Raw genomic sequence first — 26732 nt, forward strand, 5'->3', positions numbered from 1 at the left:
GCAGCGATTCCCTTACGAGAAGCGTCTCGTCCCCGGGTGTTTCAGGTGCTCTCACCCGTGGCGTTGCTCACCTTCGGATGGGCGGCATCGCCAAGAGCACACGGCGCGTTGAGCAGAGGGCTGGCGAGGGATCGCAGCGTCACGCTCACGCGGTTGAGCAGCAGGCTCGGGGGGGGTTTTTGGCATAGGGGTGAATTAACCCCGACAGCAGGGTTTTCTGCTGTTTGCACATTTTCCCTCTCACCTCGTAGAGCAATCAGGTTCAAGGGGACCTGGTCTGCTTAAAGGACCTTCACGGATGTGTCCCCATCTGCTTTAGTGCTGCATTTTTCTGTCCGGCCCCCACAGGCGTCGTGGGACTGAGAGCTCGAAGGGGCCCTCCTGGGCCGGGGGAAGCCCTTACGCTGCCCTCACTCCGGCTGCGGCATCAGCTGGATCTGCCGCCCTGTCCTAGGCGATTACGGAGAGGTGCACGTGCTGTTAAACCAGATGCCTTGCAGCAGCTGGGGAGGGGTAGCTGTCCCTCTGTCCGTACGTGCCTGTCTGTCCGTCAGCCCATGCCGTGTTTGAGGCACGCCGTGCACCCCAGAAATGCAGCCGATGCAGGAGGTTGGCCAGAAGTCCCCCGCCGTGATCACAAGAGATAACGTCACTCGCAAAGGTCTCTGCTAGCCTTGGAGGGGAGAGCACTGTATCAGTGCACGAGAGTGAGATATTTATTATTGCCCTGCCTGTACCAGCTCCCCATCTCTCTGCGAAAATAATCATTACCACAGAAGCCCAAAAGGCTGAGGGACTCTGCCTCTTGCAATATTAAACTTTCCCATTTTCTTCTGCCACTTTAAAGATTCTCTTTCTTACTGCGAGTGATAAATAATAACAGCAAAAAAACACCCCACAGACACACAACAGACATCAAAAGCCAAGGGAAGATTGGCAAATAGAGAGATCTGAAGTGAGCAAAGAGGAGGCCTGGTTGTGAATCAGTTCACGTAGCCGTGACTTCTGTTGCTTTCCATTAATTTTACCCACCATCACAGGTGGCAGAACAACAGCGACAGCTAATTACTCTCTCTCGCTTTCCCTTTCTTGCCCGTTTGCTTGCAGCAAAAGAAAGTCAGTAAATTCCCATATTCCTCCCCCCTCCATCCCAGAGTTGTCCGCCGAGAGGCCGCAGCGCGTGGGAAGCGCGTTCTTAGAGGAAGACCCGTCGGTGCAATCTGCACGCACATATGCTCGCTGCCTGGGCTGGCTGGAGGGGCCGTTCGCCACCGCTCCTCCGTGCCTCGGCTTGCGGCAGGAGGGTGGGAAGGGAGGCTTGCTTGTTTGTTGGCTCAGTGGGCTCCGTTCTGCAGACAGGGCCTTTTTGTTTGGAAAAACGCTGTTTTGTCTTTGGACCAACAGCATGCTGTTGCTCATCAAATATTAATCCAAACTCAAGTGCTTCTTAAGAGGTTTGCTTTAAAGGCAGTGGGGCTTGAACACACCTGATGGGAGACAGTGTCCTGACCTCCCGGTGCCTCTCCGCAGGAGAAGACAAGGACGTGACCTCCTGCTGCTGCAAAGGGCCCTGTGGGAGGAGATCCAGTGCCGCCTGCTCCGCGGGGTCCTCGCGCTGGTGGGGGTACGGGGCGGACACTTCACACCCCAGCCTCAGGGGGGTGGCCGGGACGAAGAGCCCAAGCGCTGAGGCCGAGGTGGTCTGGGCACCGTCGGCGGATCTGCTAACTCTGAGGGTCGTGGGGCAAGTTAGATGTCTGCCAGGTTCCTGCTGCAGGCGGCAGAGTCGGGGGGGCAGGAGGGATTGGGGTGGAGCCGAGTCCAAATGCGATTCGGTGTGACGTTCCTAGAAATGCATGTTGGGATCCAGTTTCTGTCTGCTTTGAAACAGAAAATGTAAGAACAGTGCACTAGAAATGTAGTGTATGTCTCCTTGAGAGCACGGATGCTTTGCGTGCATTTCGTCTTGTGCTAGACAAAGGTTTGTAACTGCTTGGAACACCTACAACCCGCATCTTCACACTGCGACCATATTTTGGGGTCTTGCTAGGGTTGATTTTTGCCTTGAGCGAAGTCAGCGGCTGCTGGGAACAGAGGGAGCGCGGTGCAGCCAGAAATCAGGCCCAGGGGCCTGCGATGCAGGAAACGTCCCTTTTCCGGCGTGCAGGGCTGCCTCGCGGAGGTCAGTGCGTTATCGTGTCCCGCTGCCATCGGCTGGAGGTGTGAGTGCTCAGAAAGCTGGAAAGCGATATTTGTGAATTCTGGGCTGAGTATCCTGCTGTGTTACAGTAAAGTCGTTTTGGGGAGCTAAATATTTATTGTGTATCATACCTAAGTACTGGTCTGTGAGCACTTTGGCTGCTGGTCTTGCTGGGAAAAAGTGTCATGTTTGTTCGGGTTCAGGTAGATAGAGAAAAATTACACCTGGTATCTATGAGCTCTGAGGAAAGAGAGAGAAAACAAAAAAATGTGTGTAAGTTGTGCTTGGACCCGCCTGCCTTATCCTGTATCGTCTCAAAGGCCTTCCTTCCACGGGGAAGCATTCCCACATTTTGTTTGAACAAACCCAGAGGAAAAGCTCAAACTGCATAGAGCATTGCAGCTCCTTCTGGTTTGGGTCTTATTTGCGCACTTCTGGGAGCTGCTGGGAAAGAATATCTCACCGGAGTTATTCACGAGGCGCTCCGGGCCACCGCGGAGGAGCCAAGTTCTGCAGGAGCGAGGGCCCCACGTCCTGCTGGGAACAGCACTGCCGCGCCTTGGAAGTTTACTCAGACGCTGAACCAGCTTGGCTTGGCTTTGCCTTCGCTAAACAGCAAAGAACCAGTTCACTGCAGTGCATACCGGGTTTCTGGACGTGCACAACTTCTCTATTCGCAGGGTGAAAGGCCAAGGGAAGGCGCATTTGAAGCGTAATACTCTTTGGTGACACCAAAGTTGTCCTTACTTCTTGCATTTAGCTGCTGCAGGATACATTCACAGATCCATAGGCTGTAAAGGCCAGAAGGGATTAGTGGATCATGGAAGGCTGATGGAGAGATACAGCGTGATGCATTTCATTGGCAATTTTTGATGGAGAAGTAGTAAATGGTCAATTTACTGGGCCCGCCTGGTGCTGCTGCAGCCAAGCCACAGCAGGAGCCATTTTCCCTATTCTGGCACTGAAAGGACCTGAATACATTTTAATATGGATTCAGATGACTTTGAAAAATATCTTCTGTGACTTTGTGTGTTGGTATTTTGCTTACTTTCTTTTGTCCAGTCATGAAAGCCCTGTAAAAGAGAGCCTTCCCCCGCGCTCTGCGTCCTCCAGGGCTTCTGAGCGCTGGGACCGCTACGTAAGCGTCACGTTTTTTGTCTCCCCGGCAGTCTCTGCCAGTTGAGGGGCATCTGCAATATTAGGCACTTATTAAATGACAGTCACATCTCCATTAATATTTGAAGGGGACTCTTGAGAGTTCGAACCACGCTGCAGAGCAGCCAGTGACGACAGCGGAGGTGTGAGCTGCGCAGACGCGTGGGCACGCACCCCGGCACCCATCAGACCAGCAGCGAGCTCCCTTCAAAGCGATTTGTACCTGTTTAAGTGCTAAAGCTTTTCAGGTGTCACCAAACACAAACTCCCAGCCTGAGACGTTAAAATGCAATCAGCAGCGCGGCTGGCGACCAGGACAACAGCAGGAGACACAAGGAGGAAGACCCGGACGTCCCCACCAGTGATGACGAGGGGACCTGCGGCTGGTTCACCACGCTGGCCCTGCAGAGCCTTGGCGATGGCTGATAGGCGAGAGGATGCAGACACCAAGCATCTGCTCGAGGAAGCAGGCAGGTAGCATCTCAGCAGCTTCAGCACCAAATTAGGGGGATAATCAAAGACCATGTGCGCCCAGCTGTATCAGTGTCTGTGGCCAGGGGGCTGCGGTGGCTATAGCCCGAGACCGCTCAGAAACCTGATGGCTGAAGGCTGCTGATGGCTCAGCATTGTGCAAGAAGAGGAGTTAAAGCCCCATTTTTCCATCTTCCGTTTGAGAGGAACAGCGGCTCTGTTTTCGCAGCCGTTTCTTGGCCCACTGGGACCCTCTCCCCCCAGACCAGCCCCCGCTTCAGTTTGGCGTGGCGTCAGCTTGGGGAAGCTGCTCACTTCCACCGGCGCGCAGGCTCCGGCTGCCCACGCTCCCCGCTTTTGCTGCCTTCCTCCTCCCTGCCCGGAGTGGCAGCGCTCCCATCTGCTCCCTCCTCCGGCAGAGGCCAAGGCTGCCGTCTGTCCAGCGCCGGGACGCGGCGGGTCCATATGCTGTCCCCCGGCAGGGCTGTCACCTCTCCCCCGCCTCCTGCAGCCGAGCTCGGCAAGGGAGGCAAGAGAAAACGGAGCAGAGAAGGGGCCCGCAGGCGTTTCACAGCAGCAACAGAATAAATCTAATTTATAGACATAGGAAAATGCAGCTAAAGCAGGAGTTGAAATGAATGCAAAGCACACAGAGGTCTCAAGTTATCGGCACAGTAACGTTTTTCCTGACTATCTCTGTTTTCCTGCCTGGGTTTCTCTTTGTAGCTTCCTCCCAGACAACTGGACCTTTGCTCTGAAGTGAAAATGAAAGCTGGGGAAATAAAAAAATAATGGGAAATGGATTCTTCAGATCTCCTTCGCGATGCGCCAGCCCCATCTGCCAGCTCCCTCTGCCAGGGAGCGCGGTGTGGCCGGGCGGCAGGCAGCGGGGGAAAGGCGGGCTCTAAAAAATGAAGTAAAAGCAAATGCCCAGACCCCTTTGCCCCCGGGAAGCGGGACCAGGCCGCTGGGCTCCAGACGCGAGCGAGAAGACGGGGTTGGAGGAGCAGAGCCTCCCCGTGCCCGCGGAGGCGCAAGCGCCCAGAGGTTTGTCTCGCCCGTGCCCGGCTCGTCAGGGTAATGGGGACAAGCGTGCGGGAGACGTTCGGCGGCAGCTCAAGCTAATTAGGAGAGAGCGTAAAGGAGAGAGAATCTGATGCCGGGAAAGACAAAAAAAAGGGGGGGGGTGGGAGGAGAAGGGAAGTTCTTTATTCTTCTGAGCACCATTTCCCGAAGCAGAAATGATTAAAGGTACCAGATTAAATGAGCGAAGAAGCAGCCAAGGCAAACTGCTCCGTCGCTGGAGCCTCTCCTGCGGAGGGGTTTTGCCAACACGTTTGGATAAGATTCACCACGCTGCAACGGAGAGCTTTGGGACACCGGGCGCCCCGTGGTCGTCCCCATCCCAACTAGGAGCACTGGGCCTTCACTGCTCCGCCGGTGCCGGTCCCCCCGAGCGTTGTCCCGCTCCGTGCCCCCCTCGGTGGTGCCGCGGCCCGGCGGCAGCAAGCACGTGCAGCCAGCCAGCATCGCCCACGCTGTCTGCTCCTCAGTGCGAAAAGGTCAGCGAGGTTTTGAGCAGGGCTCGGAAAAAGAGAGCAAACACGGCAACCTTTCTGAAGCAAGAAAAACCGACATCAAGGAGGGGGAAAAAATCCAATTCAGTCCGTTTCAGCTGAAGGAAGCAACTAGACAGCGTGGGCAGAAAAATGCCGTGGTTGAGCAGTGCTTTCCTCGCCTGGCACGTTGCAAGAGCAGCCATCCCTGGCGAGCGTGGAGGCAGGACGAGAAGATCAGGCCGGTGGGTCACTGGCTGGTTGATCTGGAAATCCAGACAGCCTTGCAAGACTGAAAAATCACACCGTCACCTTGATCGTGTTGGCAGTGCTTTAAGTTTGAAGTAATTCCCAAGAAAGCAATGGAGTTAGGCCAAGACATAGCCCACGAGAGGCAGAAATCAGGCTCCCCTGGGAAGCTGGGCAGTGACAGCCTATCTCCAGGTAGAGATATCTCCATCTTCATGGCTCCATGGGAGATACGTTGGGCAGGAGTCAGCAACCTCACGAGCCGCCCGCTCCCTCTTAGCAGTCTTTGAGACTTGGTTCCTGCCAGGTGAGCGAACCTGCATCCAAGGCATCTCATTTCCCGCAAACTTTGCATCCGGATCTCTGCGCATTAGCAAAGACCTTATGGTTTGCTACCAAGCAAAGCTGCTAACACGTCTTTTAAACACCCGTAACTTTCGGAGAGATCTAAGCCGTTGTACCACAAGTGAGATATCCCCTTTTTTTTAAAGGGAGATGTTTTTTTCCAGGCCTGCTGGTCCCCTCTCCTTTGAGACAGTCTCACGCCAGGACCGGTGATTGATTGGGAACAGAGTATCGTTGGCTGCTCTGACTGGATCTCCTCCTTACTCTTTGCAGGGGAGGTGGTGGCCTCTCAAGCCTAATTTAGAGGCCTTTAATCTGAGTTATTCCAAACCACGCTTGCCACTTCCTTCATGTGTTCCTGGAGGATGATGGGCTGATTTCACAGAACGAAAAGCCTTAAGCAAATCTTGTCACACAAGAAAATTGATTTTTCAAAACTGACTTTTACAAGATTACTGGAGTTTTTTTCCCCTCATCTTTCTTCTATATCGTTCCCTTCCAGTCTCTCGAGGTGGCTTCAGATCTAAGGAAATTAGAGATGCTGTGACTAAATTGAAAATGTAAAAAGGGGGAGAAGAAGAAGAAAAGACACCCAGCACTCAGCTCCTCTCCTCGTGCTGTCTCTGAAGGATGCGGCCTTGTGTGCTTGTGCTGTGAAGTACCGGAGAGGCTTCCTTCCCTTCCCTCCCCTCCTGACACAACCTCCAGGCGACGTCGGATCCCCGCGTCTGAGCGCCCGTGTTGTCCTGCCCGTCGCAGCTCGGCCGCCGGCCCTCCCAGCCTCGCTTCCTCCCATCGAGTCGTGCCTTTTGCCAAGTGCTCGCGAGGTCTAGGGATCGTGCCAGCCTCTTAGGGGGAACGTGCCCGGATGCCGCTGTGCTGGTGGGCATTCCTGGGTGATGCCAAGGTGCCAGTCTTCCCTTTTCTCTCCCTCACTCCCTCTATTTTATTTTCTCTTTCTAAAGAGTTCCCCCCCCAGCTCAATTCGGAGACGTCTCGGTGTGTTTTGTTAAAAAAAGAGGGAAAGAGTTGCACTGAAGTCGTTTCAGACAGCTTAAAATATGCTAAGCTCTTGTGTTTCTGTGATATAAATAATAAATCCTCTTACAGCTGTTGAGTTGGAAGGGACGTTGATTTAAGATGCCTTCAGCTCTTTTGGAGGGTTTTCTGCTTTCCTGCCAGAGGGTAGGGAATAGGGCAGAGGGCAGGTGAGCTAGAAATGTCTCCTGGGTCCTTCCCGGGACGGGAGCAGGGGGTTGCACCCCCCTCAGCCCGCAGGCGTGTTGCGAAGGATTTCACTTCTTGATTCCCTCTGAGCTCCTTTACTGCAGGTCGCAGAGGACAGAGCAAAGTTTAAATGGAAAGTGAAGCTGTTACCATCTACTTCTGTCCCAGGCACCGTCTCTGCTCTGGTAAACAAGCGGTGATTTGGTGATTCCAGTTCACATCAGTTATTATTCATTAGACTAATTCCCCCAGCACTGTCCTTAGAAACGCTGTCTGTACTTGAGCGCGCTATCAGAATAGCTACAAAATGTAGGCCAGCATTGGAGCTGCAAGGCAGGAGCATGAGAAAACCCAGGGGACGTCGGCATCCCAAAGTAGATCCGCCGGGTCCCACTCAGCCCCCGGGAACACGTGCCCCAGTTATTTCCTCCATACAGGACTGATCTTGGACACTGGCATTCGGAGGGCTCATCCTGCCATATGCAGGCTGTTGACTCGCGGATCTGCTGCTGAGCTTGGGCAGATGTCACGCAGACTCGCTCTAGCTGGGAATTCAGGCTGGGATCACTGGGAAGGAGCCAAATCTAAGGGAAAACAAGGGAATAGTGATGCATGGCACGAGCTGAGCTGGGGAAGTTTGTAGCATGAGAGACTTTCCTCCACAATAGTGCTTTAAATGTTTCAGGAATGAAGAAGCTGCTGGTAAGGATGGGTTGTTCATCCAGAGCGACATCTCCCTGTGCTGCGAAGTCATCCTGCGTGTTTGTTTGCCATAGACGGCACCCTGGCCTTGCTAGGCACGTCCCAAAAAGGCCCGAGAGGTATTCTGGCCTCGCAGTGTCAGACCGCGGAGTAACTCTGTTAACTTCAGGTCTTGAAGATATCCTTGGGTTTCTGTTCCTGTGCCAGCTCTCTAGAAGCTATTGGCAAATATTAAAGCAAGGGGAAAACTCAAGCTGTTGTCTTTGGATTGTATGGCCATTTGTCTATAAAGCGTCAAGCAACACTTACTGCTCAGCTCTGGTTCGCTGTTGAAGCATGTAATTAAGGACTCGCGGTTTTTGCTTTTAGAGACTTCTTTTTTTGAAATGTTGTTTCTTACTGTTTCACACTGAAGCCTGTATGCAACAGCGTAGCTTGTGTGGGTCAGCCCGTTTTATCAGTATGCTGCAACTTTTGACTGTTTTCTCATGAATATGAAGTTAGTGTTTAGGACCTGGCTGCTGTTCCTGGTTTCTTGCCCTGTCCCCAACGAGAGATTCTCTGTTGGTGAGATGAGGAGCTCTACAGAAGAGCAGTGTTGTTAGCAGGCTGGCCTAGGGGATTCAAGAGGCTTGTCCAAAAATAATGGCATGAGAATAAGCATTCACGAGGCTTGTCCAAAAATAATGGCATGAGAATAAGTTTGGGGATGGATGGATGGATGGATGGATAAACAGAAATTAGGAGAATTTTCTAGTGAAAAGATGAGATCTTTTGGTGAACTTGTAACTTTGTTCTCCTCCTCTACCCGTGTGTTGCCTGTATTTTTGCGTTCTCACGAAGGGAGTGCGTTTCTGGATAAGTCATGTGTTACTCCTCCTTATGAATTGCCAGATCCCCAAGTTACTCGCAGTTTAGCCAGCAGGAGCCCGTGTCGGATTACACAGAAATCTCTGCCCTTGGCATCTTCTTCAAGAAGATTCTCACATAATTAGTATTTGCCCCTCTTCACCTGGGGCTGCCCGTCTCCTAGCGCGGTTGCCTCTGTTGATAATCCTAACTTGAATCGTTTGATCTAGACACAGTTCAGCTCTGAATAATTAACGGTTCTGGCAGGACGGGGCTAGGAACCTGCCAGAGGAGCTGTGCCTCCCACCAACCTGAGAGCAAGCCAAAATCCAGACTAACGGAGCCTAAAAAGCGCGCCCAAATGGTGCAGTGACCACACCAGGTGTTGCAAGGGAAGGAAGGACTTTAGAGGGGGCTCAGTGTGTCCGCTCTGAGCTGGGGCTGGAGAAGCAGAGCTGTCTCAGCCTGGCAGCAGCGTGTCCAGATCAGGGACAGTGCCCTGGCTGTTCATCACGACCAAGGCTGGTCCTCCTCCGTGCTCGTACTGTTAATACAAACCGGCCCCCTGACCTGCACCTTCTCTGCTGGAAGCACCGTGCCAGCGAGAGTGCAAAGCTGGTGTGTGCTGAAGCCCTCTCGCACTGCAGAGACGGAGCCTGAGCAGCTCCGCAGCCCAGGTTCACCTTGCTACTCATGCGCTAAGCACACGGGGATAAACACGTCAGCAGACTTAGCAGTTTTACCAGCCGGTCTCCATAAATCTGGCTAAAGAAGTTCCGTCGTGGCGGTGGAGTGGGCCAGGAAGGACCCCAGCAAGGAATAATCCTGTCAAATGATTTGAGGAAACACAAACCACTTGATGAAATTGGATTACCCGGGCTGTGTAAGGAATAATAATAGGTAAGCTATTAGTCATGTGTATTGTGCGGCAGGATAAGTCAAGACGATGAAGGCAGGAAAAATGAAATGCGTGGAAGGGCCTGCAGGACAGGGTGAGCTTCACCCCGTAGAGGTGGCACATCCGAGCTCATCCAGGAGGCTCCTGCCAGAGCAGCATCAACCCTGACTTTCCCTCCCTCCGCAAAATGGTTCAAGTCAGGATTAGCACACTCAGCAGCTCTTTATCGTAGCCTGGCTTCCCTCTGTCACTTCAGGTGACCTGTCTGGATGGTTTTAGACTTTCTGTGCACCTAGAATGGTCAGGAATTAAATGCTAGTAATCTACCTTGGGGAAAAGGTACTTTTTTCATATCGCCTTGTGACTCCAGGGGTTGAAGATTTAAGGAGTGGAGAGGAGTTACTGCAGAAGATGGCAGTGCTGTGAAGGTGTTATGGGCGTCTAGCAACCAGCACAGCAGCCTCGCCGCTGCGGCGAGGTCCGGCGAGGGAAGCTCGTGCACGGCGCGGGTGTCCGTGCAGTCGCTGGGCCGCACCGCCCCATGCGGGCTGCAGCTGCCCCGCGTTTCTGGCAGACGCAACACGCTTACAGCCGAGTCTTCCGCAGGTCAGCACAGCCCCAGCTGCAGCTTCCCGTTTTACCGGTTCCTCAGGCTCTGGCGCATAGCGTTACGCCGCGTATTAGCTGCACGGCTCATCAGCCGGGTTTAACGGTTGATCAGTCAAGTCAGGGACAAGTTAACAACTTTGTTTACTTCTTCCCCTCTGCTGCTGTGGCCAGTTTGTTCTGGTTGCTGTAACGGAGCGGAAGGCTATTTTGACTGTTTTCTCACCAAAATGAACCGCGGCTTGTCCAGGCTTGTGCAGTGACACCGGCTTTAATTGCATCATCTGTGAGCGAGAAGCCTTCTCAGCCCGCGTCCTCCCTGCTCCCACACCCCAGAGCTCACGGTCAGCACAGGTCTGGCACGGGGCTGTTCCTGCTCTGCCATTTCTCTCATCTGGCAAAACAGCGCAAGAAGGTCCCGTTTTGCCAGAAATCAAAAAGTTTGCACAAAGCAGCACCTGAGCAAGACGTCGGCTCTGCGGCCAGAGCCCAAACCCAGCTCTCCGGGGAAACCATCTCCTGTCCGGCACCCCAGATGCTCTAAGGAGATGTCCTCCACGCGGGCCAGCACAAGCACAGCGCGCTCCCGGCAGAGTTAAGCTCGGGTTGCACCGCTCCAGGGTGATCTGGGGAGATGCAAGCAGCCCCTCGCTGATTTTCCCCACCCTTGGGATCTGCCGATGGTAAGGAGGAGATGCAAAATCTCTGCATTTAAGACAGTCACCTCCTTTGAAGACTGCAGTCTGATGAGCAATCAGGCTCACAGCAGACTTCCTGGCTTGGTGGGAGGGGGAACACTAAAGGAAATCAAGACAGAGGTTTCTTCTGCGCAGCAAGGTGTTATTATTATCATCAAAACCTCGGAGTGTTTAAAAACAATCAAACCCCGGTAGCAGCAACTGATGTGTTACGGCAAGGGCAATCAGGCACCAAACGTGTCCATGTCTGGGATTCAAGCCTGACCTCCTGAACTCCTGAAATTCAGGAAAAGGTTGCAGTTTTTCTCACTGTTTATTTGTTTCTAAAGAAAGGCAACATGGAGGAAAAACATGGGCAGGGGCCGCGTGACCCTTTGCGGCACCACTGAGATGCCCGCATCCCGGCTGGAGGAGCAGAAGAAGCTGTCGTCGCGGCAGGGGCGGCTGCGTCGGGCTGTGCGAGGCCAGAGGTTCGTCAGGGCAGGGGTCTGACGCCCACACTTCAAGGCTGGGATGTGCGTCAGACAAAATGATACCAGTTGTTTAATGCCCGAGACCGTGCGGGATGGGGGGTAAACGCTCTCGGCATCTTCCGGTGGTGCTGGCCCCAGGTGTGTGTCCTCCCGGGGGGCCCAGCCCGGCTTGAGTGCCCACGTGCAGCTGCCAGCGGTAAGAAATCCAATTACTTCACAACTCAGGCTGGGAAGTTCTGAGGAATGGAAAATGAAGACAAGAAATTCCCAGGGCTGCTGCTAACAAGGCAGTGAGCATTTCTCCAGCGAACGCCGAAAGAAGGCGAGCTCTGCCCTGCTCCCAGCCTGCCGGCTTCTTTATTAAACCTCGGAGCTCTTCAGCAGGGGTGATAACTGATAATTGTGCCTGGGATGCAAATGGGACCCAAGCATGGAGGAAACCTGCGGGACACTGTAGGAAAAAAGGAGATATATATATATATATATAAATATATATATAATCTGCAGAGACTGCAGGATGGATGCTCTCAAACAGCCGCCTGCTCGAGGACAGGCCAGCCGCCAGCCGGGACGCCCAGCGCCGAGCTCCGGGCTTTGCCCTCCTGAACTTGAATAAAGCTCCGACGGCCCAAACTGGAAGGCCCAGCCGTGTCATTTTTGGATGGCGGCGAGATCACCCATCGCCCGTGCCGGCGGATGAATGACCCGCTGCATCGGCGCGGAGGGAGCGCGGCCGAGGCCCCGCGCATGGCTCCGCCGGGGCCCACACGTCTTCATTAGGGAGGGAGCCGACAGGAGAAGAGGCATCACCCCATATATCACCATTATGGAAATTCGCTCTTAATAAAGAAATAATTTGCGCGATGCATCATGCGGGAGCCGTGCAGGGGGGCAGCGCGACACTGCTCAGGCCCCGCTGCTCGCTCAGTCTTTGCTGTCCTCTGCCCCTTACGGACCTCCAAGGTCCTACACCAGCGTCCGCCGTCCTTCTCCGCAGCCCCGTCCTCGGTGCAGGGGCCCAGGCTGGTGCTCACGGTGTCCCGCCGGCAGTCACCGCGCGGGAGCAAAGTCGGCGGATGAGAGGGGCCCGCCACGCCGTAGCGCGAGTAATTGAAGGTACTGCTGGCAATAAAGCAACAAAACCCATTCTTGGAGCAATTTGTAGCAATTAATAGCCCTTCCCAGGAATGAAATGTTAATTAATTCATTCCGTGAGCCATGCATTTATTTAAGGTATTTGTGGGTGTTCTCGGTACTTTTATTAGGCAATTAAAATGCATCCAGGAAAATATTTATCTATTTTAAGTCATTCATGGTAAACACAATTTATATGGCAAGCAACTGTTTTATTTTGCATTGTTAATTAAAAATTACGACACACTCCACTTCCCTGGGTTGCACTCGCTCAGAGCAGCCGGTGTCGGGAGGTCTGCTCGGGAGCTGGGCCGAGCAAAAACGTGCTGCAGCGCTCGGCCGCGCTCGTTCCCCTTGGCCCTGGGCTGCGAGGGGATGCTGGAGGGAGCAAAACCGTCCCGAGGAGCGCGCGCTTTCTGAAGGCCTCGCTGGCCGCTGGGGAGAGGCTTTTGCTGCAGGATTCAACACCCAAAGCTGAGCCAGTGTTTCAGAGCATTTGCTTTCAAGTTATCCGGTGTGAGCTTGCAGAAGCCGGGAAATTAAGAGCGGGCTCAAGAGCTCAGTGCTTAAACCAGGGGAGAGCGAACGGCTTAGCAAAACCACGGCTAGGGGAAACGCGCGTCTCCAAATCGCCGGAGCGGTGTGAGCAAAGAGAGGCTGTGTGCGGAGAATTAAAAGCCGGTACCGGAGTCTGTCTGCGAGGGCTAAATCCGACCCTGAGCGGCTGCGCGGGCCCGGCGTGGCCCTGGGCTGCCCGGGAGAGGAGGCTGCCCGAAACGCCAGGAGAAAAGGTTGCGTGTTCCCAGTGGGGGAATCACCAACCGCTGGGTTGCTGCTTGGAGAAATCGGTGTTTCCCACCGATGTTGGGGCTGTTGTGGGGGAAGCGAAGGTATTAACGCGGGAGCGAGAGCGTCGAGCAGGCATGGCTGGCTTTCAGATCCGAAAATTTTCCCTCATCCAAGCACGCACCCAAGCAGCATCGCTTTACTCAGAGGGGCAACGACATGACACGGCTACAAATTCCAGTAAATAGCTTCTTCACACACACTGTTTGCTGAAGAATTACAAGTCCTCTTGCTGCAGACAGAGGAATTTATTTGTTACGGCGAGCGTGGCCAGCGCTGAGGCCGATGCAGCACTTGCTAGCGATGCTTCGCGACGCGCCGGTGCTCCGCAGGGCGCCCAACGCTCCCGTTGCTGGATCTAACCCCGCTGGCTGTTGACGGGCTCCACGAGCAGCATCTCCTCCAGTTTTGGCATTGCAGGGCAAGGTCTCGAGCCCAGCCGGGTTGTGTCTACAAACAGGTTCAGCAGCTTTGCCTGAGACCCTGGAAGGAAGCGAGGCTGCTTCGTCCCAGCCCAGGGCGCTTCCAGCAGCGCCCGGTCCCCCCGCGTTCGGCAGGTTTCCTTCGGAAACCGGAGCAGGTTGCGGAAGCAACACTGAGGCACGAGAAGCAAAACAAACCGCCAACAGTGCTCGTGAACAAACTGTCCTTTTTTATTTATTGGCTTGCGCATGTAGCTGGGAAGCAATCGATGCAGCCAGAAAAATGCTGCTTCTCTGGAGAGTGTCTCCTTGGAGAAGTACCTTCCTTCCCGCTAATTTTTAAGTGTTAAAAGGACCCAGTAGAGGGTTTTTTTTATTATTCTTTAATCACTTTTTTCTCATTGCTGTCCGTAATAACCCCTTTGAAGCTTGGATCGAAATACCTGTTTCCTGGTTGAAATTTGTTTTCCTCCATCGCCGAGGCCGATTCAATTTCCAGAAGATACCAAATTGGGAGGCACTGGGCGCTCACCCCAGAGAGGCTGGCGAAAAATAAACGCAGAGCTGCAGAGAGCTTAGAAACCTGGGGAAGGAAAGAGCGAAAGGAGACTCGGCCCAGAGGGGGAAAAAGGCTCGTGTGGGGCAGCGGGCTGAGACGGTGCTTCGTGAAGAGAAGGGAAGACCTGGGGCTGTGCCAAGCGCAGCGGCTCGTAGGGAACGAGACCCCCGTTACGGGACACGGGGAGGAGCGGTGGGGGATTTGGGGTCCTGCGCGGAAAGCCCGGGGAAAGGGACGGCCCGGGTCCTGCGGCAGGATGCCAACAGGCCGGCTTGGTGTGGGGAGACGCCCCGGCACTGGCGAGGGCTACCAAAAATGAGCAGTTTCATGGCAGGTGAAGATCAAGCAAATAAATCCCCTTTAAGGCTCCAGGACAGGCTGTCTCTCTGGCTCACCAGCATAGATGACTGCGCTTAATAAAGAGGTAGCACAGGTGGAAATTGCAGGCTGTGTTCCTGAGATCAAAGCGGATGAGCGGTGCCCTCTCATCTTTAACAGCCGCCAGTCTGTGAGATGTTTGAGAGGAGCAAAATTGGCTTTGGGGAGGTGCAGGTGCCCCCGCCGCGTCTGCTCCAGCCGGGTTTGCGGGGAGGGGGGACGAGTCCGTGGGGATGCACCAGGCAGAGGGCCCCGCGCGGGAGTCACGCATCCTCCGACGTATTCTCGGCTACGTTTTATCTAGCCTCCATTTATAAATAATTGACAAAAGGTTAATAGGTAGGAAAGGCATGTTGCAGGCTTGTTAAAGACATGGGTAACTTGGCTCGTGGCTGTCCACAAGCACATCATGGGAAGCTGCGCCGCGGGTTATCAGCTGTTGTTATTAAAAAGCAATTTGGCATTATAAAAGGTCCATAGTGCTTGTTCAGCCACATTGATTCAGAAGTGTTAAACCTTGGAAAACTAGAGCAAGAACCTTGATCTCTGCTGAAGCACAAAAAATTGCTTTTTATGACACATCTCTCCACTGGGCAAATCCAGTTTTGCAGAAGCAATAGGTTTTGAACAAATATGTAAAGCACTGTGCTCTTGTCTATAGGAAACGCGACGAGTCCACGGGTTGCTAATAATATTTCATTCCTGGCAATAGAAGAGCTGGAGAAAACTCTCCCTTTGCCTTTGCCTTCCCTTCTACCTTTCCACCTTCCTTTCTAACTTTCCAACTTCCTTTCTACCTTCCTTTCTGACTTTCTACCTTCCTTGCTCCCCTCAAGCGCTGGCGAGGGGCAGATTCAGGTCCCCTTGACCAGCAGAGCAAGCACGAGGAGATGAGGACCTGTTTCTTCTCCACCCCACAAGCTCTGCGAAGCTCCGGGGAAGAGAAAGGCCAGCTCCGGCGAATCCCCGCGGGCTCTGCCGCCGCGGCCCCGGGCGAGGAGCAGCCCTTGGAGCCCAGCTGCTGCCCGAGCACCGGCAGATGCCCTCCGGGATGGGCAGCGAGGCTCCCGCCGCCGCTCCGGTGGGAAGTGGGCAACATCCAGCCTCAGGCAGTGAAGCACACCGGTTCGATCAGGCTTGCTGTCCGGCCTCTCATGAGCCGGTTGGCTTCGGGTTCGGTTCCCTGCGGAATGAGAAAGGCGCAACCAGAACATTAACGATAATTCAGCGTTTTGGAGCAGCAGGTGGGAGGTGCGGTTTGCGCTCTCCCTGCCGTAAGAGGAGCTTCCCCCGTTAGCACGTGAAGCACAGCCCTAGGAACACAAGCAGCGTCTGCTGATGAATTATTGAAGGGGGGCGCAGAGAGGAAGGCAGGACAGGGAAGCCAAACTGGCCAGTCAGCATCTGTTAGAGGTGCAGAGATAAATGAAACAAGAGAGCAGATAAGTGCATACAAATCAGCTCGCATCTGCGCTGCTAATACATCTCTTTCAAAACGCTTGTGTCATCAGACGGCGGGTGAAGCCTTGCAGGTTGGCTGTCCTGATTCAATTAGGTTCACTTTAGCCCGCGCGCGGGGAATTTGCTCTAGCGGCGCTGTCAGAGCGCTTCCCCCGCCCGGGCCGCGGCAGCCCACGACGAGCCGGCGTTTCGCTCTCCGGAGCTGACGGCAGGGGCTCGTGCGAGCCCCGCTGAGCCCCGCGGGGGACCTGTCTGTGTCTGACAGCGTCCCTCTTTGGTTGTACACGTTCGCTGCTGGAGGAGAGAGATGCTGGGGAAGAGTTTGCAATGCTGGAGGTTTGCAGAGCATCTGCAGCCCTCCCCGAAATGCTGCCCAGCTCCCCGGAGCACAGGAGAGGCCACGGGGTTTGTAGCTGGCTCAGAGAGATGCCCTGGAATTGCCCCGTGCCCCAACAGCAGACTCCCGGCACCTGCGTCTTTCCCCAGCCCGTCCCATCTTTTCCAAACATCCCGTCCCATCTGTTGCAACCAGAGGCAAACGCCCCCGAGACAAACAGGGGCAGAGATTCCTCAGGGAAATCCTCTTCCCTCTGCTTTAACTGTCAGTTGTTTCAGTACGCTTATTATTTTTTTTCCCCCAGGCTGTTTTCCACGCTTTCTTTCCCTCCCCCCAAAGAGCGGCTGGAGTTTCACACAGGCTGACAGCATCTCCCGTCTTTTCCACCCGCCCCAGAGTGGCAGGTTGCCAGATGGTGCCCCATTAGGTCACATTTGCTCATTGTTTGGCAAACAGCGGCTTAATTCAAGTGCTGAGTTGACAGCTTGTTCTCCAAGACAATTTGCAAGTTGCAGTGTTGCAAATGCCAGCTTGGCTTTTCAGGGTAATGTTATTTCAGCTGCCTTAAAGGGATAAAAGTTCTTTTTGATGGACAAAAAAAGAAGAGAGGGGAAAAGGGTGGAAGTAGGGGGAAGCTGAAAGGGTTTTTAGTGGTTTTGGTGTGGAAGGGCCAACAGCATTGGTTGGCAAGGGTTCAGCAAGTGGCAGCTCTGTCCTGGCACCATGTTCCCCACCTTCTGAGACTCGTCCTGTCCCATCTCTCCCATCACCAGGCTCTTCTCCCCCTTGCCTGCGCTCCTGAGGAGTAAAGTTTATTTCCAGTGAAACTGGTTTTCATTGGGAAATAGCAATTTTGGTTTATTTTGAAAACATTCCAGCGGGGATACGTGCACTTTGATGGCTCCTGTCCACGACCTGCAGAGGCTGAAAAGGGAGAAGGCCTCAGGCCACTCCGTCTGCCCCATCGCTGAGGATGAGGGTGATGCCGAAGATGAGCACATCCCTCCTAAGTCAAGGGCAGCAGTGGGAACCCTGCAGCCCTTCAGCACTGCCAGCCGTGTGCGTGACAGCACGGCTGCGAGGGCACCTCTGTCACTGCACGTCTGTGGATGGAAAGCAGCACAAAACAGCAACACAACCCTGCTCTTTCTCATACCACAGGTGGGCAAAGAAAGGCCAGGTAATAAAGGAAGCATCTGGTGACTTCTATGAAACCATCGTGGACCACACCTTCTTCTTTGAGCCGGTCTCCTGTGAGGTTACCAACGCGCTGGGCAGCACAAACATCAGCAGGACTGTGGACGTCTATTGTGAGTAATCTGTCAGCTCGAGACTGACTTCCCAGGGCTCAGTTTATAAACGGCATCTAATCTCAGGGTCAGCAGAGCTGCCAAAAATTAATGGGAAGGGGAGGACGTGCAATTCCTTGGCTAGCTCTGACAGTCCCAGAGTGACCAGGACTCGCTGGGCTCCCTCGCAGCCCAGACGCTGTAAACGCTCTGCAGAGCTGTTGACGGGACTCCCGCCTCGCGAATGCCCAGCCCTGGGGGCAGTGGTCCCTCAGGCATCCGGCACTTCTGGGACGGCAGAAGCAGGCACCTGGCTCCAGCTCTTCTAGTTTATTTGGGGGCCGTATGCAGCTGTGACCCGGGGTTACATCAGGACCCTCCACAGCTTCCTCTGACACAGTGACCGTTTGGTTTGAGGGCTTCTAGTTGACAGAGCCCATCACTGGGAGTGATGCCGGTCTCCTCCATACAGTTGGGCCCCGGATGGCGACAGAACCGCAGTCCCTCCTCGTTGACCTGGGCTCAGACGCAGTCTTCAACTGTGCCTGGACCGGGAACCCGTCTCTCACCATTGTCTGGATGAAGCGAGGCTCAGGCGTGGTAAGAACTGCTGCTCGGGCGGTGGGGAATGACTAGCACATGCAGGGCCCAAGACATCCCTGCATAAACCTCCCCATCCAGGCACAAGTCCCACAGGCCGTACCTACAGGCTGGGAGACGCTGTCTGGACAAACGCTGGCCCTGCCAGGCTGCTCCTAAAGCCAGTCGATTGAAGGGGCTGGCGTGGCATTGCAGAGTAGTGGCTCTCAGGCCGTGGTCCTGGTCAGCAAGGCTGCGGCGAGTGTCCACAGTTAGTCCAGAGACGTGCATAAAGCAGTGAAGTGTTTATTACCTTTGTGACATTTTAGATAAAGGTGCATGTGAATTCACGAGGCATTTTGATGGCAGGCTGGAAAGTCGGGCCGTGCGCTAGCCTGGAGTCCCTAGAGCCCAGGGACCTTGGCTGAGTAGCTTCAAGAACTCACTTCTCCACCCTCTCACCTGGCTTGAGACCCGTCCAGCTGCTCCAGCCACCGGGTGCCCCCCCTTGAGGTTAATTAATGTTCCTGGAAGCAGCATGCTCATCCCGGAGCAACTCCATCTTTGGAGAGGCAAAGGGAAAACGAGGCTGCCGAAAATGAGGACGCCACTGCTGCAAGCAGAGGAAACAAGGCGGTGGATTATCTGACCCTGCCCCATCGAGGCCTAGCAAGGAGGAACGTGCAGAGCCACGTTCTAGGGCGCACGGGGGTCTCCCCTGCAGGATACGTTCGTAAAGCAGTCCTAACAGGAGCAGAATTGATTCACGTGATGATCAACATCAGGGTTAAACAGAGGCCAGAGCATCACTTAACCTCTCGCTGACAGGTAGCAGTTTTATAAATCATATACATGTTAAACACTGTGCCCGTGGGAAGGAGCAGGGTCTTTCCCGGCTGCTCAGGGACTCCTTCAGCCCGGGCTCCCAGTGCTGCCACGGCCAGCAAACGGGTGACAAGGGCAGCGATGGGGCCAGCGGGTGATGTCTCAAGCCTGCCTTGAGCAGGGGGCTCAGATGGGAAGACTGTAGCGGTCCTCGCTGGCCTCCAGACCTGTGGGTCTCCTGAACCTCGAGGCTCCTCAACCAGCCCTTAAATATTAGCTCGATTCTCCTTTGTGCTCCGCTGTTGCACACCTCCGAGCTGTTTGGAAGCTTTTCTCCTCTGGAATTGATCTGGGGCCCACTGCTGTCAAGGGAGGTTTTGCCATCGACTTCAGTAGAAACAAGCTTAAAGTGGGAAAAGCTACTGCAGTGCTTAACAGCTGTTTCGGGGATGAGTCCTAGAATTATAAGCACATCTTTCCTCAAATCCATTCATTCCTGCATTGCATTTGAAATTATGACAGGGCACAAGATACTTTGAGATCAGAGGTCGCATTGTAACGTGCTTACCCCAGCTCAGCCCCTCTGCGTGGGCTGGAGCCTGCTCAAACGAGGGAAGGCCGGATCCGGCCCAGCAGACTCCTCAGCGTCTCTCTTGTCCTGAAAAGCGTAATGAGCTTTGCAAATACTCATCATGTCTCAGCCAGCGCAGGGAGGTGCAAGGTGCTCTGATCCCCTCTTCACAGGCAGGACAGCTGAGCAAGCAGAGTGAAGAAGCTAAAGGAGGGTTGAGAAGTTAAGCAGTAGCTGCCCAAGGTACACGCAAGTTTGGGTTTGAAAGCATCTTTTGCCTTCGTCTGGGCAAATGAAGTCTGAGGTAGCGCTGACTTACACGGCTCAGGATGAGGTATTATTAGGCTGCTAAACTCACATGGGAGTGAGCTGGATGGGCTGAGCCACGCTGCTCACCTCCGCTCCCTCCCTGGCCAGGGCCCACATAGTGCACAGGCCGGGAAGGGGAGCTGGGATCGCCCAGCGCCGGAAACGTGTGCGAGGCAAGTGTCTGCGTTAACCGCTGGGGTGTTTTTTCCAAGCGGGAATGGCCTCAGAGGAGGCTGTCTCCCGGGAAGTAATTACAGACTTGGGAAAGCTGATGGCTTGAATCAGAGCGAGGGAATCCCAGTGGGTCAATAATCCCTGGGTGGCTTCCCGTCCCACAGCGGCAGTTGTTGTTCCTCTCGGTTATTACCATCATCTGAACGCAGGCAGCACTCTCGCCCTAGGCGATTATCTCGGTTTCGCAAAGCCGCTGGAGTGTGCCGAGCGGTTAGGAAGGAGCCCTGGGAGGACGAGGGCTGCCTGACCCTCGGTGTCCAGCGCCAGCCGCGCTTCAGGCCTCGCCTTTGCTCCCAACCCATCTCGTGGTGCCAGGGGACGGCCGTGGCTCTCAGCTCCGCAGCGCCCAGGCAGCACGCCGGCCAGCCGGCTCCCTTTTTATTTGGCTCCCTCTAGCTGACTCATGCTGTCTTGGAGCATGCCACAGATCTCAGGGCTCAGGACAGACTCGCCAGCCTTTTTAACCCCAAGGAGATACTTGTGCTGTTCAGCAGAGCTGTCTCCATTTCCCCCGAGGGATGCTGACAGCTGATACTGCTTCGTAAAGCCCATCAGCCTCCAGCTTTTGCAGTGAGATGTGGGAGCAGGGCTGCTCTTTTCCCAGCCCTCCACTGTAGGAGCCGGTTTGGGATCCTAGGAAACACCTCCCCACAAGTTGCCTCCTTTCCTGTGCCCTTTTACCAGGAAGAAAACAGATCAAAAGCCAAAGAAAGGACTCCTATGGGGCTTTTTGCAAAATGGGAATTTGTAAGAATTCAAATGCACGAGAACAGGACTTGTATTCCCCCCCCAACTGGGTGGTTTCCTTATTCCTTGGCCAACAGCAATGAGTGATATTTCCATGCCATTTTAGACGATGGGCTTAGTCACTTCGGATAGTACTGTTTTCCCTGAGCTGCCCTTGAGCTCCTAGCGAGCTCTGTTCCACTTCACGTTGCCCACCCTGAAAGCAGTCCCCTCCTCTCTTCCAGGTCCTGAGCAACGAGAACAAGCTGACGCTGAAGTCCGTCCGCCAGGAAGATGCTGGGAAATACGTGTGCCGAGCAGTGGTCCCGCGGGTTGGCGCGGGTGAACGCGAGGTTACGCTGACCGTCAACGGTACCTCTTGCTTTTCTGTTGTTATTCTGTCCTGGTGTCTCATTGTGTTTCTCCCTGTTGCTCTGACAGCTTGTTTTGCATGAGTTTTGAAGTATCCACTTAGGTTTTTGCTTTTCTGGGTAAATCCTATCCTTAGTTGGAGCTGGGAGGATCATGCTGTGTGGGCAGTATGAGCAATTTGGATTTCTGAAACTGCATTCATTCGCCTGGAAATTCATCGGTTAAAGCAAGACCCGGAATTGCAAAAACCAACATTAGCTGAGATCTGTTTGGTTCCATATTGTCAACAAGGGTTTATTGAGTAGTTGGGAGCGAGCATCTTTAAATCTTTAATAGATTTATCTTGCAAAACCCTTGCAAGGTCAGAGAGCGCTGTCATCGCTGTTGTACAGCTAGAGAGCTGGGAATTGAGCCTGGATCCGAAACCAGAAGCCTAATCACTCTCTCGGAGCACACATGGAAATACCTGTGAGAGAAAGCGCTGCTAAATAACTGGGCTGCCTGGGTCTCCCCCGGCACAGCGGCAGGATGCAGCCTGGACCCTCACCCAGGCCCAGGAGCTGGGAAGCACTCCACACCTCTGTCGTTTATCAGTGACCTGGCCGGGATGCTGCAGCAGCCAGATGATTTCCAGTCTCACCATGCCTTGTGCCAGGCAGGCTGCAAATGGTGTAAATACAGTATGAATCTTGCATTGTCTCTCACCTGCCTGACAAACTGGCAGGTTTCAGTCCCCCCTCACTATCGCAAAGAGGAGAAAATAAGCAGGGAAGCAGCACAGGCAGCAGCAAGCCTTCATTTTAAATGGAGATAATGCTAGAAAGAGAAGCCAAGGGCAACACAGCAGGGTACTGAAAACCAACCACTGCCTTGACTTCAGCTGAGCTCCTTGGCGCCGGCGTGCTCCTTCCCCATCGGCTGCTGGGTTTTAATTACAATTAAAATTGCCTGCAGAAAACAAAGCAACAAATTAGCACAAACAAAGAACCTGCTCCCTTTCTGACACCTACCAGGCACCCATCCGCCTTGGATGCAGAGCAAAGCGCCCAGTGGGCTGTTTGCAGTGCGCAGCACGGAAAAGCCTCTCTCGAGAGCTCTGCAGCTCGCGCTGCTGCTGAGCTTTTTGTCCTGCAGAGCTGGCGCGGGAGCAAATGAAATCTTTGCTTCTCAGCTTTGCACATCTCCCCGGAGCCGACTGCCTGCTGTGCCCCTCGCCGCTAACACGTGCTGCTGGGGCCCTGCCGTTCGGGCTAGGCATAACCCCGAGGTGACAGCACTGGCGTCACGGGTGTCAGGCCTTGCAGTGGAGGGGGATCCCACACCCCAGCGGCGTGACAGGCTCCTGTCCCTGCGGAGTGACCAAAGGCCGAATCCGGGCTAGGAGACTCGAGGCAGGCAAGCCCCAGAGCAGTGTCCTGGGTCTGACATCTGGCAGCACTGCGGGTGTGCAGCCTGTGCTGGAGCTGCGCGTTGCAGCTGGAGCAGAAGTCCGGCTCCATGAGCGCGAGGCAGCGTACCTAATCCAGCTAATGGATTCTTCTGAAAGGGTTTTTCCGCCGTAAGTTGAGAGGGAAGCTGGACGCCTCATATTTTCAAGTGATTTTAAATCCAGAAGGTGATACAAGTGTCTTGTTATTATCAGGTGCATTTCTCCATGGGGTGGGATTTGTCACAGGAAAATTAAGCATTTGGAAGTGTCTGTTCTGGGCTAGTTGCATAGACTCTGTCTGCAATCAATGCACAGGGACTTCAGAAGGGCTGATCAATCCCACTGAAAGCCTAAAGCTCAACAGGGACCTGGGCTGAGGGATCTGCATCCGCCCCAGCGTGAGCCTGCGATCCCGGCTGTCCCTGTGTGCGGCCCGGGGAGGCCGGTCAGAAGTGGCAGCAGCACGACGCGGAGACGGGAGAGCTCTCCGTCCGCCTGCCGGAGCGGCGATGGGGTCTCGCGGCCCTTCCCGCCGGCTCCTTGGCATTGCCGTCCCCAGCCCGCGGCCTCGCGAGCCAGGTTGACTGTTGCAGCGAGCGGCTGGCAGTCCACCCCCGAATCAGAGCGGGAGGCCGCAAGCCTGAAGGGAAGCAGATATGATTCAGGGCTTTGTTAATGGGAAGGAGGATTATGCAAACGAGCAGCGCTTGGCAGGGCCAGAGCAGCAGAGACATGAAGGAAGCGAGGAACTGTTGGTGCCGTAATAAAAATCAGCCGCAGTCTGATTTACGGTCCCCGCACGAGCCAAAGCCTCTTGATCTTCCTGAGTGCACGCGGTCCTGTTTGCAGCTCCCACAGCCGCTGCCTGCTGTCTGCAGCGCGGGGCGGGAAGCAGCACAGCATCACCTTCACGCCAGGGCTGCCTGCCCGGCGCATCGGCCAGGCTTGGCGGAGGCCGGTGAGCAGGAGCCACCGCCCTGGCTCTTCGGGACAGAGCCCCTCTGCAAGAGAAGGTTTGTTGCTAGGGCTGACCAATCTGAGGTGGCTAATTCAGGATTTAAACCACCTTGAATTCGCTCCAGCAAGCAGTTGTGGGGCTGATTTGCCCCAGTGCTTGGTCAGGAGCATGCCGTGAGCTTTGCAGCACGCCGGCCCCTTGGCTCACGCCTGCAGCAAGCCTCCGAGGGCCCTGGGCTTCCCCACGCGCGTTCCCACGGGGCTCTCCCTGGCTGCGCTGCGGTTACGCTGAGCGGGAGCGGAGCATCCTGCCCGTCTCCGGCGAGTCCCAGCATCAGGGCTCTTTCTTCCTCCTCACCCAGCACAGTTTCTGCAGGAAGCAAAGAGTTAAACCGAAATCTCCCAACCAGACCATTTCCGAAGTCGCGAAGGCTTGAGAGGAAAGGTTGGTATTGACTCAGGCAGCCTGGAGAAGTTCGGGCCATCCTTTCATTCCTCCAAGGCTCCCGAGTCAGCAAGCTGCCTTCTCTTTTGTGCGAGCCTCCAGGACCGCACAAATAAATTGGCCCTGCCGTGCTAAAAATAACCGCAACCAATAGCTCCATCATTTATATCCATAGCAACATTGTTTAAAGCTTTTTCCTGCCTGTGGGCTGTCTAACACTTAGCGCTGAATGCCAGGCCGGAGATTGGCAGCTTTCATAAGGAGCCAGCGCCTGGTGGAGAATCAAACGCCGGCCCCAAATGTGAAGAGGCTGCAACTTTGTGCTATTATTTCTGGGCATGTTCATTTCACAAATGGTCTTTAGTCATATGCTATTATCATGATGATAAGCCTTCGACTCTGAACTCCTAAAGCAATAATAAAACCCAAAGCCGTTGGCATTTGTGCCATTTAAAATCCGCTCTCCTTGGGGAAAATGATCTTTTTTATGATTATTAAGCCATTTTTCTCTAGCGTCACCCAGTCTTGGAGCACTTCCAGAATTTGTAACTAACATACAAGTGCCGAAAGAGAAAGAAGCTAGCTTTTCTTTATTTAGGCCTGGCCTGCAGATCCGGTCGCTGGTTTTGCCTCCGTTGGCTTGGGGTCATCAGCAGTCAGTGCCGCCAAGCCGAGCCGGCAGCCCGCGGGGCGGCGGGATCATCTGCTAGCGCATCTTGAGCTAGCCAAAAAGCTCAGCCCACGTTCCTCGTGCCACCCTGGGAGCGTGACGGGATGGAAGTGTCCTCTCCAGGAGGAAAAGGCACCGATGCACCTTTAAAGCCAGCCCGTCACAGTTAGCTGCCAGCGCAGGGAACGGGAGCTCTCCAGGCACCACGTGCCATTTTGCTCTTGCACCGTACGTGGGGATTGAAGGCCAAGACAAGCCGAAGTTGCCGCTGACTCTGAACACATCACGCTTGGACTCGGCTGGAAAGAGCTATTTCAAGAAGGCCAGGTGCTGTTGTCATCCTCCTACGGGGCCTGGCAACAATCGTTCAGGCACAGAAGCACCCAGAGTCCCTATGTGTTTTTAAAATCACAGCAAAGCAAGGAATGCACGAAGAGCTCCCAGGCCAGCACTTTTGAAAGATGTTTAGATCACAGATGTATAAATGAGCATGCGTCTTGTGAGCACACCTAGAAAAACATCTCAGAGAAGACCATTTGGGCAGAAAACAGCAACAAAACGTTTTTTCTCTTTTCCGAAGAAAAAATGCACAGAAGTTTCCAATAACACACAGTTACGACCAGTGTATTCAATTAGCGGCAAACAAACCTTAACTTCTCCTTCATGCACATCTCCTGCTATTACCAATTCTGACCACAGCGCGCTTTGAGCAGTCAGCTCGTGTGCTGCTTGTGTGCGGTGCTTCCAGCGCTTTCTGGACGTGCGGATTTGCAGGGTGCGGTGAGTCTCCGTGCAGTGCTTTAAGCGAGCCCCGTCTCCAAAGCGATGCTCTCAGCCCTGCAACATGCTGGTCCTATGAAGGCAGCCTCCGTGGCAGTATATTTACCAGCCGATGTTTCATCTGGCAAGGGCCTGGGTGGCCATAATCATGCCGCTTTCCCCTGGGCGAAGGAGACACAGCACGTTTCCGTTCCCTGGTTAGCTAAGCACACTTTAGCAAGCTGGTTTTCCGTGCGTCTCGCCTTGGAATACCATAGCGAAAGAGGGATGTGGCTCTATTTCCATGGGAATTATTTGAGGAGGTTGACACTTCAGTGCAGAACGGTATTATTAGGGCAATTTCAGTAGGCAGTTGTATGCATTAGTGCACCACGGCTAAGAATTTAGCACTTCAGTACATTTTTGTGCACTCTGCAAATTTACAAGTTGGTGATTTTAATGAGAATCAGTTGGGAATACCTGGATGAATCCGTTTCTCACCACTCTACCCAAATCCCTGAGACTTTTTTAGAGGAACACATCTACTGCAGAAGAAAAAACAGCCAGGAAAAGCCTCTCGATCCTGCAATGGAGCAATCAAGAGGGGACCGCCACAGGGAGCTCGCCCAGCTCCGACTGCCCCGGGGACGTGCGCCCGAGATCAGGCCCTGGCTGTGTCTGTGCAAGCTCTCATGCTTACGCCTGCTTTGTACGGCTAAATGAGCGCACACAGGTTCAAGCCCCCGTGCAACCCTTCGGCTGTGAGCCCTGCGTGTGGGAGTGCTACAGGCGAAGAACAGGCTGCAGCTGAAGCGCTCGTGTGCGTGCTTGCACGTGGCCTGTGTTGCTCCAAACGCGTGGGTGGGTATTGCCAGAAGGACGTCTTTTCTGGCAAACCCGGGGTAAATTAAAAAAAAACAACCCTGAGCAAATGTCCGAAATAGCCAGGCTGGGGCAGAGGGAGCCCCTGCCAGCCGCTGCCCGCTCGCCCCAGCCGTCGC

General features: G+C 54.3%; 1 protein-coding gene across 3 annotated transcripts in view; it reads left to right on the forward strand.

Moving 5' to 3' along the window:
* The window catches only part of KIRREL3 (kirre like nephrin family adhesion molecule 3), a 349047-nt gene that overhangs the window by 302394 nt on the left and 19921 nt on the right, over window positions 1–26732 (forward strand). For all 3 annotated transcript variants that reach the window (XM_064524341.1, XM_064524342.1, XM_064524343.1), the window contains 3 exons: window positions 17728–17876; window positions 18328–18455; window positions 21345–21471. In XM_064524341.1, coding sequence (XP_064380411.1) covers window positions 17728–17876; window positions 18328–18455; window positions 21345–21471 — 404 coding nt within the window. The remainder of the gene's footprint in view (window positions 1–17727; window positions 17877–18327; window positions 18456–21344; window positions 21472–26732) is intronic.

The sequence above is a fragment of the Dromaius novaehollandiae genome, chromosome 21 (assembly GCF_036370855.1).
Source record: "Dromaius novaehollandiae isolate bDroNov1 chromosome 21, bDroNov1.hap1, whole genome shotgun sequence".
Taxonomy (NCBI): Eukaryota; Metazoa; Chordata; class Aves; order Casuariiformes; family Dromaiidae; genus Dromaius; species Dromaius novaehollandiae.